This window comes from Megalops cyprinoides, chromosome 4 (genome assembly GCF_013368585.1).
Source record: "Megalops cyprinoides isolate fMegCyp1 chromosome 4, fMegCyp1.pri, whole genome shotgun sequence".
NCBI classification, from domain to species: Eukaryota; Metazoa; Chordata; class Actinopteri; order Elopiformes; family Megalopidae; genus Megalops; species Megalops cyprinoides.
This window is the reverse complement of record NC_050586.1, coordinates 32,631,176-32,645,081: the sequence shown is the minus strand read 5'-3', so window position 1 is coordinate 32,645,081 and position 13,906 is coordinate 32,631,176. Positions and strand designations below refer to the sequence as shown.

Below are 13,906 nucleotides of genomic sequence, written 5' to 3'. Positions count from 1 at the left end.
TCCCTATATAACCCACTAACTTCGCGAAAGAGAGTACTATCCCAGTACACCTGGTTAAGTAAAATAAATCAAATTTGCACCTCTGCCTCTGCTTCTAACCCAGCCAGGCAGTGTGAAGCTGAGCACAATGGCAGGATAGCTTCAAAGCCTTTTTCTGTTTAGCCAACAGAGGTTTGCTCTATGAGAATAGCGCACATATACTTTTCATTTTTTAGACTTCTGAACCCCTCACACCGGTTTGATGAGAGCGAAAGGTTGTGGTGTATGGGTCTGGCAGTTCACAGGCCGGAGCAGCCCCCCTCCCCACCCGCCGCCCCGCGTGCAGGCAGCCTCGCCCCCAGATGCCCTCCCTGCTGGTGGAGTCCAGCCGCTCGGCCCGTTTCCAGGTGGGATCAGAACCCCCCCGTCCCTCCAGCGCCCGGCCCTGACAGCCTGTGAAGGGCCGCCCGCTCAGATATTTGCCGGAGAAAAGCCTTATCAGAGAGCAGCTCTCCTCTCCAGGGCTCGCCCGAGTGCAGCATACAAATCAGCGCTGGCCGGGGCAGCTGGAAAGGCTAAAATGTTTCTCGTTTCAAAGAAGGAGATGGAAAAAAAAGAGAGAAAGAGAGAGTACATTTTGATGTTTGGTGGGATGTGAGCTTCGGGCCTGTCATTCCTAAGGTTAGGAGTAAGAGCACACAGTGGATGCTGGCTTCCTCTGTACCCTACCAGGAGGAGAGAAAACAGAATTAACTTAAGGAGAAGAAATTCAGAGGACTGTGAAGAGGCTGGGGAGTGAGCTCTCATTCCTGTCTAATGTTTGAAGTGAAGGAGAGCTGCTGAAAAACTCAAGTTTCTGGCCCAGTGGAGGTCTGGTTAGCAGACACACTTGATGGCTTAATTAGAAAGTTTAATTATTCATGTCTTGTTTTTTTTTTTCTGTTGTGCCTCTCGGTGTTTTGAAGGCCGACTGGCTTATCTGTTGGAACACAGCGGTTACCTGGTCAATTCACATTGTCGCGAGTTCTCGAGAATTCGCTATGTAATTATTTAGTATACTAAATATGTCAATAAATTCACACCTGTAGGGGCAACTGTTTGACAGTGTCATGAATAACATTTAAAATCAGATCTTTAAAATCGGTTCTACAGCAAGAAACTTGGCTAAGTTGTAGATTCTCACCTCTGGAAAAGATGCGTTTTGAATCAGAAAGTGATTTCTTCCAGATTATATGAAATGTCATATCAAGAAATAATGTAATTGGCTAAAATAATAACTCACTCTCTCTTCACTTCACCTAATGTGTGGTGAGTGTTCTGGTGCAAAATGGCTGCCGTGCATCACCTCGTGGGTGCCTCCCCACTGTAAAACACTCTTAAAGTCTTGGCAGGCTGAAATTACAATTATTATTATTATGATTATTATTACTACTATTATCAGTAGTATTTTTATTGTTGTTGTTACTCTTGTGATTATTCCCCAAAATGTGTGATATGTAAATGGTTTTTATTTATTTATTTTTTCCCATTCCTGATCAGTTCAAAATGTCTCAAAACAACTGTAGAACAAAACAGGTGTCAGGTTAGAGTTTGATTGCTTGACTGTATAGAGAAGTGTTTAAAGTGTAAGATTGTGCCAAATACAGATGTATCGTTGGTGAAGGTGAACATCAGTGTGGTTTGCATAAATGCTATGCCTTAATCTATATCAGAATTTGAACCACCTGTGCATATACTTGTGCACTGTTGCGTTTGATTTTCAGATCTCATCCTCTGTGTCGGAGGAGATTTGTCTCGTATTTCTGATGCTGTTTTGCTGAAGTGGTGCACATTTCTAAGCGTGGATAATCTCTCTAAATGCAATGTAACTATATATTGCTCAGGTATAACTGTATGTGAGCTGTTTCGAGAAGTAGATTGAGAACTGGATTTGTACAATCAGAAAGGTGTATGTTTCAATCTTGGCTGGAGCATTATTGTTGTAGCCCTGGGCGAGGTACTTAGCCCAGATTGTTCATGCGAAAATCAGCTCAGTGTGAATTACAAGCAAAATCTGCTGAGCGAAACGTTATAATAGGCACGTACATGGCGTCGAGGTTTCATTATGTCCAACAGCAATGCCTACACACACACACACACCTTTATGCAATCAGTGTCGACTTCTTGAAAACACACTGCGCCGAATATGTTTACAATGCCTCTATTAAACAAATTTTAAGAAAGTGGCTTCGCTGCCTCCCCAGCAATATGCATGTCCAAGGATCGTTGTAGTCGTGCTGGTAATAACAGTGGTAATGACGACGACGATGATGATGATGATGATGATAATGAGACCAACAGCGGTGCAATGATACGGTAAACAGGCATTATAATCAAAAAGAGGTTTGTGTTCAACCCAGCAGTCACGTTCTTGGCGTAATTCATTGCTGCTCTCAGATGGTATGTTTATTTGTGGCAAGCTTCGGGGGAACTGATATTTCTTTGCTGTGTATGTTTAATAATTTTATACACTTATTCCATAGCCATAAACAAGGCCGGTTTGTTTTCTTTTTTCCTTTTCCATGGGTGAGAGCAGAACAGAGATCAGAAACATTATCCATCTCGCTCTCTCTTTCCATCTCTGTCTCTCCCGGTCTTTATTTTGTTTCTTCTTTTTTTATCTGTAGGGAAGCAAAGCGCATCTAAGGTGGAGGATGCAGCACTGGTGAAAAGGGCGATAAATTGAGGACATTATTGACTGCTTTCTCAGCGGATTCACCGTGCTGTCCCCCGTGTGCAGACCACAGCCCACTGTGAGAGCTGAACTGTGGTTAATTTGGGATAATTATCCGGGCCATGCCGCCGCCTTCCACAAACCAGCCTCCGTCTAAACTGCCGCTGAACCGCTCCGCGTTATTGATCGAGTCATGCGCTATTTACCCCGGCACCGGGGCTGTTTACTCCCAGCTACACAGCGCAACAGTCCTGAACTCTCTTTGTTCCACAAAATCTCCATTTACATAAGCAGCTTTCCTCTGCAGTTCTTCTTTAAACAAAAAAAAAAAAAAACAGAAGGACGAAATCTTTTGTTTGCTCAATGACAAATCTCCCGAACTGTTTTTTTTTAAAGTCTCGGGTTTTTAAGGTAGCCTACTACTCGCGCAGTAACAAACCTCAGTTTGTTAGTTTAAGGGGTAGTCACATGACCTTTGATCCGTGAGTGACAGTGAGCGCCACAGGAGCTGTGATCTATGGCAAGGGGTCCTGCAGTAGCCCAGATGCAGACACAATCTGGACCCCTCTGCTTCTCCGTCCCCTTCCAATCGGCTGAATGGATGCCTTTCAATAGATGGAGACAAATTCTTAATTTTTAGCCAGCGAATTGCTTGCCTGTGACTACCGATTTTTTTTATGCAGGCTAATGTTTTCTGCTCAGCAAACGAGGCGATGAGAGATTGTAATTACCAGCACCCCAAACCTGGCGTTGCCTCAGTGAGATCAATCAATGAGATAAATCCCCAAACGATTACTGTAACTCATCTGTGAATGCCTGTTAAACCAGGATATCAGTATTCATGTGCAGAGCCTTAACATATTACTGTAAAAGGCCGCCTTTGTCTTGTATTGATTTGGTTATGTTTTTTAAAGCCAATGTAAATTTAGATTTGTCTCTGAAATACCACATTTGATTACAGGACATATTTTTATGATTAAAGTTTTTTGGTGACTTTTACCAGGCAGCAATACTGGTAAAAATGGCAAAAAATACTTTCATTACTGCTAGAGGATGAAAATGTGTGGGGTTAAAGAGAGTCGATTGGATTGGAGAATCAGTCGATAATTACTCGGTTATGTAACTTTGAATTAAGAATTGTAATAATAATATAAGGATGAAACTGAAAAGATAGATCATTCTCTTCATGCAGACAAGCGGACTCGCGTGGTGTGTTCTTGTGTCACACAGGCAATTTATGTGATTACTCTGATTGCAAGCATAGGTTTGAGTGACAATGTGTGCCTGCAATGTACACAAATTACATGATTGTCCAACCTGTCCAATAATCAGGTAAATCAGAAAGTAATGCATACTATTGGCATTGTTGTGTACTTCAGTTTTTGCATAGGAGCTCTCTACCACTTTTAAAACAGCATTGCAGCTTAGTGGAGTGGGCTTTGTCTCAGGGGATAGCCGTACCTGAATTAATTCAAGCTGTTAAGATGGTGAGAGAGAGCCCCCACTGCGGAGTGTACTCTGCTAGACCTGTGTGGGTGGGTGTGTTTGGTGCAAGTTGTCTTGCGTTGACTGGGGTTAAGCCGATGCCAGCTTCCGCGCAAAGCTATTCTGAATGAGAGGGCTAGCTCATACAAAGCAAAGCTGAATTCATACATAAAGCGTTTTTTTTTCAAACATGGAAAAAAATGGAGAAAAAAAGCAGCCAAGCCTATCCTTCATTGTGAAGTGTTGCAGTACAATATGCTTTTCAGAATTATTATGCAGTGAATCAAACACACACTCAGAGTCACGCTGCCTCTCCAATGAATGGCAAGGCACTATGTTTAGCAAAGACTTTGTACTTTGTTCATTTTGTCTTTCTCTTCCCAGCTGAATATCGCAGTGGAGTTAAAATAAAGAAAACCTGCAAAGGAAATAGTTTAATTTTTTTAAGCGCTTGTACAGTTGCTCAATACAGCACGCTGGGACGGCAGTAATAGATCTCAGTTTCTCATTGTAAGTGGCATCCAAATCATTTCAAACTGATGAAAGGGTCAGTACGATTCAGTGTCTCTTCACTCCTCACAATGGGAAGAGGCGTTACTGCTGTATGCTTTCTGTGATGTGAAGAGATTTCTTTTCAGCTGGAGCAAGATTCATGAATCACTACTGTGTCATGAAAGTTACTATACAAAAACATGTACTGTGTTCATTAGATGGGTCACAAGTACAGTTCTTCAAATTTACTGGAGAACTTCCTACATACTCATCTCAATAAATAATGAGTATCTTCTTGTGGCATAAAAGAACATGGAATATACTGTGCCAGTAATGTAATGTGGTTTGAATGAAGTAATGCAAATCAAGCAACAGTAACATTTAATCCCCATTCAATCTAAATGAATAAGCAATTGTAAGTTTCACCTGCAAGTTACACTTGCTACCTAAGTATTTGTCTACATATAGTTCTCGCATTGCAATTTCCTTTTGGGGAGCTCTTGGGGGACGGAGTGGTGATGGTGGAGTGTATTTGTTTTTGAAGGGGTACACTCTAGGGAAAGGTGCCTGTGTAACTAAGAAGAGACAAAAATGTGTTTGTGTACAATATTGTAATCATTAGAGTCTGCAATTATTCTTTAGTAAAATTTTATTCTTTAATTTTGACCAATCACAATCTTTTCCCCTCTATCTGTCGCTCTCTTTCTCTTTGTGTTGTTCCTGTTGCCACCATCAGCAAGCAGTGGAGGACCTGATGGAGGACGAGGACGAGGAGTTTGACAAAGATGACAAGGTAATTATCGCCAGTATCAAGGGACAGGCATTTTTAGACATGACACTGTTTCAAAGACAACAGGGAGAAAAAAGGGGGAAAAAAAGACAAATGAAATCACTTTCTCACACCCCCTCCAAACACATTGCGCACCAACGCGCCCCCCTCCCCCCTTACTCCCGACCTGCTTCAACATTTTCCTACACGAGGGGCTTCGAGGGGGCCCATGAATCCTTTCTCTTTTTCTTTGGTCTTTTCTGTCCACAATTTCCTCCTCTATGCTTTCCCCCCCGCGGAAAAAAAAAAAATCCTCCTCTCTCACAAATTGATAGCTTTTCAAAACAAAACAAAAAAAGACTACTGCAGTTGCGCCCTCCTCAAAGGACAAGGCTGTGTCCGTCAGCACCGAGCATTAGCGTTCAGAGCTGGCTCGCAGTCACGCCACTGCCGAGTGAATCTTTCTTCTCAGAAAACAGGTGAAGAGAAGCGCACACAAAGAAGCTAGCCCGGGGGGTCTGAGTTTGTGAGTGTCGGGGTTTTGATATGCTGGTGGTCTTTGAAGTGCAATTATTAATACCGAAACGGCTGAGGAGGGATTCTTGTCAGGCTGGAAAATGAGTGCATACATCCACTGTCCAAAATAAACATATTAATACAGATAATAATGGCCTGTTTGGGTCTAAATCTGAAAAATGGGCCAGAACGGGGCTAGAATCACAACCCATTATGTGTTTGTCTAGAGGGCATGTTCTGATGTACGCATGCACAGGGATTTGTGGGGCATGCTGGGAAAAAAAGGGGAGGAGGGGGAGGAGAGGGCAGTCTGGATGAAGTCAAGGATACAGCACCTAATGGCTGCATGTGACCTAATGGCTGCAGTGTCCATCACAGCATGTGTACTCATGTGACTTTACCTCACTCGACTCTGTCTAAACCAACACAGAAAAACAGCATGATCTCTCTGTCAAAAACCACCAAACAGTTTTCATTGGGATGGTAATTGCTTAGGCATTAGTGCAAGCAAGCGGATAGCCTGATAAATGATGTTGCCTGAAGATATTACTTTCACTGACTGTATTATTGTAAGCTAACCTTTTCAGCCCTATGAGTCACGGTGATTGCCATTGGCAAAGCAGTCTGAGATCACAGGGTTAAAAAAGCAGACATTATGCACATCTCATACGCATTTTACATCCTCCATACTATGCCCCAGATATCCTGTAAGCAGTTAGGAGAAGTTCCATCGCTAACAGGTATGTACTTTATGAAAAATGACAGGATGGAAAAGCTGCAACAGGGGAGTTCTTTCTCCACTCTCCGCGTTTTTTTTCCCCCCGTTTTCGCAAAACAGACGTTTGAAAAGATGCAGATTATCATAAATGTACTTTAACTTTCAAATTCAAATGAGAGAGCTGCAGCCCGCGCCTGCTTCCCCCCTGCCATCAGATTCAGTCCAGCGATTATTATTCCACATAAGAGGAGCCCATTATTGCTACACATCGGACCCGGGCACCACAAATAGCTGGGAGACCACAAAGACTACAATTTACCAACTCCGACTTCATACATTTTGATCTATTGCTCCGCTCAGCTGTTAGCGTTTCATTTTAGCGGTTGGGAAGTTAAAAGGCGGTATTTTTCTTCATTTCTCTCCTATCTCTCCCACACCACCCTCCGTCTCTCCTCTCTCTCTCCCTCCCTCTCTCTCTCCTTCTCTCTGTCTCTCTCGACACTTCTTTTTTTTCCTTTATTCCTGGTTAAGTGCACAACAAATGGAGTTTTAAGGCTGAACAAATTTGTCTTTTCCACTCACTCGCAGGTAGTGGAGTGACCTGCCGCTCTCATTACCTCTTCTGTTTGCTCAAATTGTAAAATATTAAGGTCAGGTCAGAGGGGGCCTTTTTATGAGATGAAAGTAAAAAAAGATTAATAAATGTGCCAAGGCCTCATTTTAATTGAACCTGAAGCATATGTTGCAAGTATGTGCAATATGTCCCAGATGTTTAACCTTGGCTGGTGCTCCTCTCTGCCCCGTGCGCCACAAGGCAGCTATTAGCTGGATAACCTTTGGTCTGGGGGCTAAATGGGGGATTACATGGCACAAAACTGGAGCACCTGTTTTCCATTCGGCAAGGACCCCTTGCAGGCACTGCCTAAGCCTCAACATGTGTTTTCACTTAGCAGATTGTTGGGCGATTGTGAAAAGTGTCTTTCTTTGGAGCCAACATAGATATTAGTCACTTACTCTCAATGAAAGTCTAAGTCCAGGCTAATTGATGGGGACGGCTCAGTTGTTAAACCCAAGCAGGTACCTGAAGGGGGAAAGAATAATTGAACTCCACTCTGCATTTTTCTTCCTCTCTCTCCCTCTCTCCCTCTGTCTCTCCGTCGCTCCCGCCCACCCTTCTTCTCTGTTTGCCATGTAAGCCTTCGACCTCTGCCTGCCTTGCCTCTCAAATTTTCCAACCTGGTATTTATTCATGTAAAGCTGAGCTTTGACACCAGTGTAGTGTTGGGTTGTTCAGGGTGGGTGTACAAGTTTGAATCTATTTTTGATGTGGTCTTTACGTGCACAGGGGATTTATTCTTGACACAAACACACATTTAATATAATGCAGCGATGCGATAAATAAGTGATTGACGTGTGTTTACATACCAGTGAAATAAACGTAAATACAAGAAATAAAGTATATACAAAAAAAGTGAGGTGGTGGTGTGGCATTCTTTAGGAGATAGAGTACAGGAATACAGAGCGTTGCCTGGCATGAATATTCAAATCCACTACTGGTGAGTCTCCTGCACAGGTACCAGCATACTCTTTTAAGTCAGTAAGTTGAATATGCTTTAGAAGAAAAGTACATGGATTGTACAATTCTCAGTGTGCAGCTTGGACTGGATGCATAAAACATGGCCCAACTGCCAACACTGTTGTGCGTCTTACTGAATTACTGAGAATGTGACAAAGCATTTTTCACTTGATTTTATGATGTTGCCTTTTTCAAGTGTCACCTGTATCCCCGCCCTTTTCACAGCGTGCTAAAGACAGCGTACTGAGGCCCGTTATGTAGCCCCTCCCATCTCATGTCAGCCAAGCGGCTGACAACTCACGGAGAAGCCGCTCGCGGCGCGGCACACGTGCACGTACACCGGGCCTGTCTCCTGAGAACTCATTGTCTCAGTCCCCCATCGTCGACGACAACAACGGCAACAGCAGAAAAACAAACACCTGTTCCGCAGCAAAGTAAACACGCAGCGAAGTTCAGGCCCACCCCGGCTCCGCGTGCTAACGGCGTTAACGAAATTTTAATGAGCGTGTCATTACTGTACGCGGCGCTCCCGTGGGCCGGGCCTGTCTGTCTGTCACGTTTCGGAGCGGGCGACGGGCACGCCGCTGCCGCTGCTGCTCCCGCTCCTGTCCCAGATGAGGCCTACTGTCTTGTTCAGTCGGCCCTGTGACATCTGCGGGAGTGGGAGAGAACATTATAGCTGTAGGAGGGACTGTTAGATCACACCTGTACAATTGCTGTGTGCACACCCCCTCTCCCACCCCCCCCACCCCACTTTTCCCTGTCCCCCCTTTGTCCCCCTCCCCAAAGAGGACGGGATAACAGCCATCGTGCCCCTGTGGCTGTCTGTTTCCAGATGCCGCGTTTCTTTGTTGACTTTTCCCACAGTCTGTCATTCAGCTCTCAGTCTGTCATGCTTCAGAAGTCCCATCATGCTTTGGGTCCCCCCGTTCCCCTCTGTCGCCACTCCCTAAAAGACTCAGCTGAGCTGTCAGCAGTTTCTCCCGTTTTAAAAATAGAGATTCTAACAGCCACCGTCAGGAAGGACAGCAGGACTTCCAGCCTTTGACCTATCCACCAAACAGAAATTACAAACTTCATTAGCGCTGCAATTTCTGATTGGCTTGAAGGAGTCAAATCGTTTGTTTTATCTCTAGCCCTGGCTTTCCTGCGGGAACTCCAGAGACTGCAGCTTCCTTTATTATAAAAAAATAATAAATTGCCTGTCAAAACTCCAAATTTTTAAATTCAGACAATGTGGAATTCATTTTAAAAACTCAATGTAAACAGGATATATTCCAAAATATCAAAGGTTTCCATTTTGACATGTAAAAATTTTACTCGTATTATGCGTTAAATTTTACAAATAATTATCATTTTGCAGTCATTTCTCTATGATATGGCAGTTTCATATGTGGATTAGACTAATGGCAATATATCTTTCATATGTGGATTAGACTAATGGCAATATATCTTCTTACGAAGACTGTGCATTTTGACACATTGCATTTTTGGAGAATATACTTTAACCTACCTGTATATCATATTTCATGAGGATGGGGATTTGGCTAGGTGCAGTGGAGGTCTGGATCAGAGCTGGGACAGTGATAGTCATATTCAATGCAGGAGTGGGAGTAGTGAGATTACTCCCACGCATCACTGGGCACTGGAGTTATACCCCCAGCACCACAGAAAGAGCTGCTCAAGATAAGATACACGGGGTAATCATGTAATGCTTGCGGGCTCACAGCTCCCGCACATGCCTCTTTACATGCTGAGCAGCTAGCTTTCCCCCTTCCGTGTGTTACTGCATCTTTACTGTGGGCAGGCGATGCGTAACCCCTTTTTTTTTAACCATGCTACCAAATTCTGATCAAAACCAACAATCAGTCGCATTGTAACCACATTAATTATCTGCTGAGCAGACATGCTTATCTTTGGGCGGCGTGTATTTTTGAAATTATCAGCTGGATATTTTCTGTGCTGCAGGCAGGAAGTAAACCTGCGAGCTAGGGAATACATCTCCTGTTCCATAACCACGTCACTCCACCGCCCATGAACTGAGAATGTTTTCAATCTGCTGTAGGGTGACAGCCATTTAGGATAAGCCTGTGGGAGTGGTTTTGCACTAGATATAGTATACTTTGGTCTGTATTTTACAAGCATTGGGATATGCTTTTTTCTCAGATTTTGTTTTATCTTTTGAGCATCTTAAAATCCTTGTTTTCCTTTGCTTAACACTTTTGACTCACTGTTTGCTTAATATCTGTGTGAACTTTGACTCACTCTGTGTGCTTAATATCAGTGCGAAACCCTATATGTCAACGCGGTAGCTGTAGTTCTAAAACTAATTCCCAAGGAGCAAGTGAATGTTGCATCCCCCGCTATCAGCCTGGGCTTATCTGCATTGTGACGAAATGCATGTCTAACACCGCCCAGTGTCCACATCACCGAATCATTCACTGCCAGGCAGCAAAGCACAAGGCAAGTTCCTGGGAGCATTCTGCGCAATACTTCATCATGCTAAATAAGTTCCTCCACAGAGACAGTACATAAGGAACGCCTCAGTGCATTGTTTGGTATAATGAGTGGATATGCTGTTTGTTTCTCAGTGAAGGCTTGCTCATTGTGCCTGACAACAACAATGCCGCCCCGTGTCACAGTGCGGCCCAACAACAGGCGGCGGCAGGTTCCCAAGCCGTTGGCTGTCTTCAGGCGGGATACAGAAAAAAAATGACAACAAAAACAGAGATCCTTATCTGTAAAGAAATGGCTAATCTTTTTCATGTTATCGTTTTCGGAGTCGGCAATCAGAAATCGAGTCGACTAACAGCACAGCTGCGGCTGACTGATAGCGGGCCGCGTTTATCGACTGGGCCGGCAGGTGTCCCCTCCTCGGGCGCCCGAAGGCGCGGGGGTGACAGAGTCCCGTCTTCCTGACCCCTGGGCCCGGCGCTCCCCTTAATCAGAGGCGCCTAATTTCATGGCCCAGACGCACCCCCACCTCCCCCACCGCGCCTGCATTGGAGAGGAGAACGGCCCACCTTTCAGCAGCGTGAAACGCAAAATCAGATCCCAATTCATGCACAGTTATGTCAGTAGGGATCTAAAATTACAGCAAGCCTTATCTGTAGATAACACATGGAGAAGTGAACCCGTGGGAGTGACAGATACCCCCCCCCCCAACAACTACCCTTTTCACCAGTAGCGCAGATGTAGTATGTAATTGGACTAAAGAGTGCGCCAGGATTATTTTAATACTTTAAAAAGTGTGGCGGAGAAACTTGTTCTGGGGCTATTGAGCTTGTGATTCGCCACGCATGTCCTCAGGTAACGAGATTTTTTTTTAAGTGCTGAGGAGAATGAAAAAAGTTTGGGCCGCTCCGAGTTCTTTTCTTCTTTTTGCCTCAGAAGGATGAAACGCTTCACGCTGTAAAAGATGCTTTGACTCTTTTGCCTTCTTTTTTTTTTTTTTTTGGAGACGCTCCCCGGAACTGCATCTTAATCGTGTTTGGCTAATAGAGAAGAAAACAAAAACTAAAAGGAGGGGAAAAAAAGCACACGGAGGGCATTGTCTCTGTGAAAACACGCCACATTGTTTGCCTTGTAAAAAAACAGATATTAGGTGAATTTTCTCTCTCTCACTCCCTCTCTTTCTTTCTCTCTTGTTTATCCCCAAGACATACACTCACACACTCAACTACTGGCTTTGTTTAAACTCTTCATTTGTCTCCCTGGTTTTAAAAAAATTCTCAATCTATTCTGGTCCACAAGGTCCCGGGGTCTGTCCCCTCAGACGGTGCCAATCTGCCAGCAAACCATATCCTTGAGGATATGTTGGCTTCCTGGCACTTTGAGTGGATACACGTGATGGTGGTAAGTCTGGCCAGTGTCCCAGTGTTGCTTTCGCTCATTGTGTGCTTGCAGCACAGTTTGTGGCGTTCACTGTTGTGGTCTCACTCCCCCCCCCCCCCCCCACCCCCCCTCCTTTGGTCGTCAGCTCCCAGCCTCGACCATAGGTTCACCTGGAATTGCTGTAGACCCCTCATCCCCCCTACCCCCCAACCCAGCCCAGCCCAGCCTCAGTAGCCCCATAGCCTCCCTTAACTGTTCCTAGGAGCCTGTTCTGAACCCCCGTGGGCAAGATCCCTTGGTTTCAAGGCAGGCAGGAGACAGGGCGTCGCCGGTGCCCAGCGTTATTTTCGGAGGGGTGGTGGCGCTTGCGCTGTTGCTCAGATGCTTTGCAGTTCAGCTCACGGCCGTCTCCCGCAGAACAGCAGGCCCCTCGGCGTGCTTGCCGGCCCCCGAGGCAGGAGCCCGTGGCTTCCTGAGCTCCCCTTGCTGCAGTGCAGACCCAAAGTGTCTGGTTTTGAGTCATGCGGCGTCAGGGTTCAGGGAACCTCGCACTCGGCCCGCTGCTAACCTTCTTTCCAGCGCCCAGCTGTCAGCGTCTCCTCACAAGTGTTTAGAAGATGGCAGCCACGGAACATTCCTCACTGACCTCTCTGCTGTTACTGGAAATGGCTCCGTATCACAACGCTTGACAAACGCATCTGCACCTCCAGCTATAAAACAAAAGGAAACAGCGGGTAACCCTGTCTTCTAATGAGCACGGTGATCATAAATACTGAATGGTGATGACTCAGAGATCATGGGCTTTGGACACAGTGGGTTTTCGCAGAGAAACTGCTCTCTCATGTCACAGCGCCTGGCTTTTTAATTTGAAATATAAACAAGGCGACTTTCACGGTTTGAAACTGTTTTAACATAATTATTTAATAAATGGAGGGTACGTGACACACAATATGCTAACACAAATTGTCTCATGATTTTGTGAAGTCGGTAGCTCAATTAAATAAAACAGAAGAAGGCTTTGTTATCTTTTTTTCTGAAATAACCTCTGTCATGGCCTGTCTTCACACCTGGTACCTATCGGCGTATATACAGTAAGAGTATACTGTTTATTTAGGCATGGCTTGAATCCAGGGCTAACATCTCAATCCACAAATCTATTTTCACAGATCTGGACTCTTCAGTTCCTGCTGCCTTTATGCCGTCATACTTGGAGCGGCGCTGGGGCTCAAAGTTGTTTTGACGGCCTTGTTTTTGGGAGATGGAGAGTGAGAGCGGGAATCCAGGCCAGCAAAGGATGAAAGTAATTGCGCACCATTCATCAGAGCCGGCATTGAGGGACCGGGAGAGGACAGGGGAAGGAGAGCGAGGGGGCGAGGGCGAGCGGGGAGTGTCTCGCGGTGATGAGGTCACCGGGAGACAGGGCGGCTGGCGGTGGGGCGGGGGAGGGGGGGGGCCGGGGGCTGCGGCCGACCTTGAGGCTGATGGAGTGCCTGCGAGCTGGGGTGGGGAACCTGGAGAGTAATGGGCGAGGCCGACCGCGGTACACAACGGGCCCCATCAGGAGAGCGTGGGTGCCCCAGCTGTTGTTTTTTAGGAGGCAGCTGGGGGAAAGGAGAGGTCAAACTGAAAATAATCCTCCTCGCTCGCCTCCCGTTTCGGGCGTTTTGTGCGTATTTTTAACCGGCTCGCGCCGAGGGGAAGGGATGGGGGGGAGGGCGGCATCAGTCGTGAGGAAACGCGGTCCCGGCTTCGCGGGCCACCTTCAGGAGACACGGCTGGCGGATTTGACATTGTCAGCGTCAAAGCCTCAGGTCCCCCGCGCCG

General features: G+C 45.6%; 1 protein-coding gene across 10 annotated transcripts in view; it reads left to right on the top strand.

Moving 5' to 3' along the window:
• The window catches only part of mctp1a (multiple C2 domains, transmembrane 1a), a 154,593-nt gene that overhangs the window by 119,635 nt on the left and 21,052 nt on the right, over window positions 1–13,906 (top strand). For 7 of the 10 annotated variants that reach the window (XM_036527387.1, XM_036527386.1, XM_036527385.1 and 4 more), the window contains 2 exons: window positions 5,406–5,462; window positions 12,002–12,103. In XM_036527387.1, coding sequence (XP_036383280.1) covers window positions 5,406–5,462; window positions 12,002–12,103 — 159 coding nt within the window. The remainder of the gene's footprint in view (window positions 1–5,405; window positions 5,463–12,001; window positions 12,104–13,906) is intronic. The other 3 variants (XM_036527391.1, XM_036527389.1, XM_036527388.1) reach the window with 1 other exon arrangement.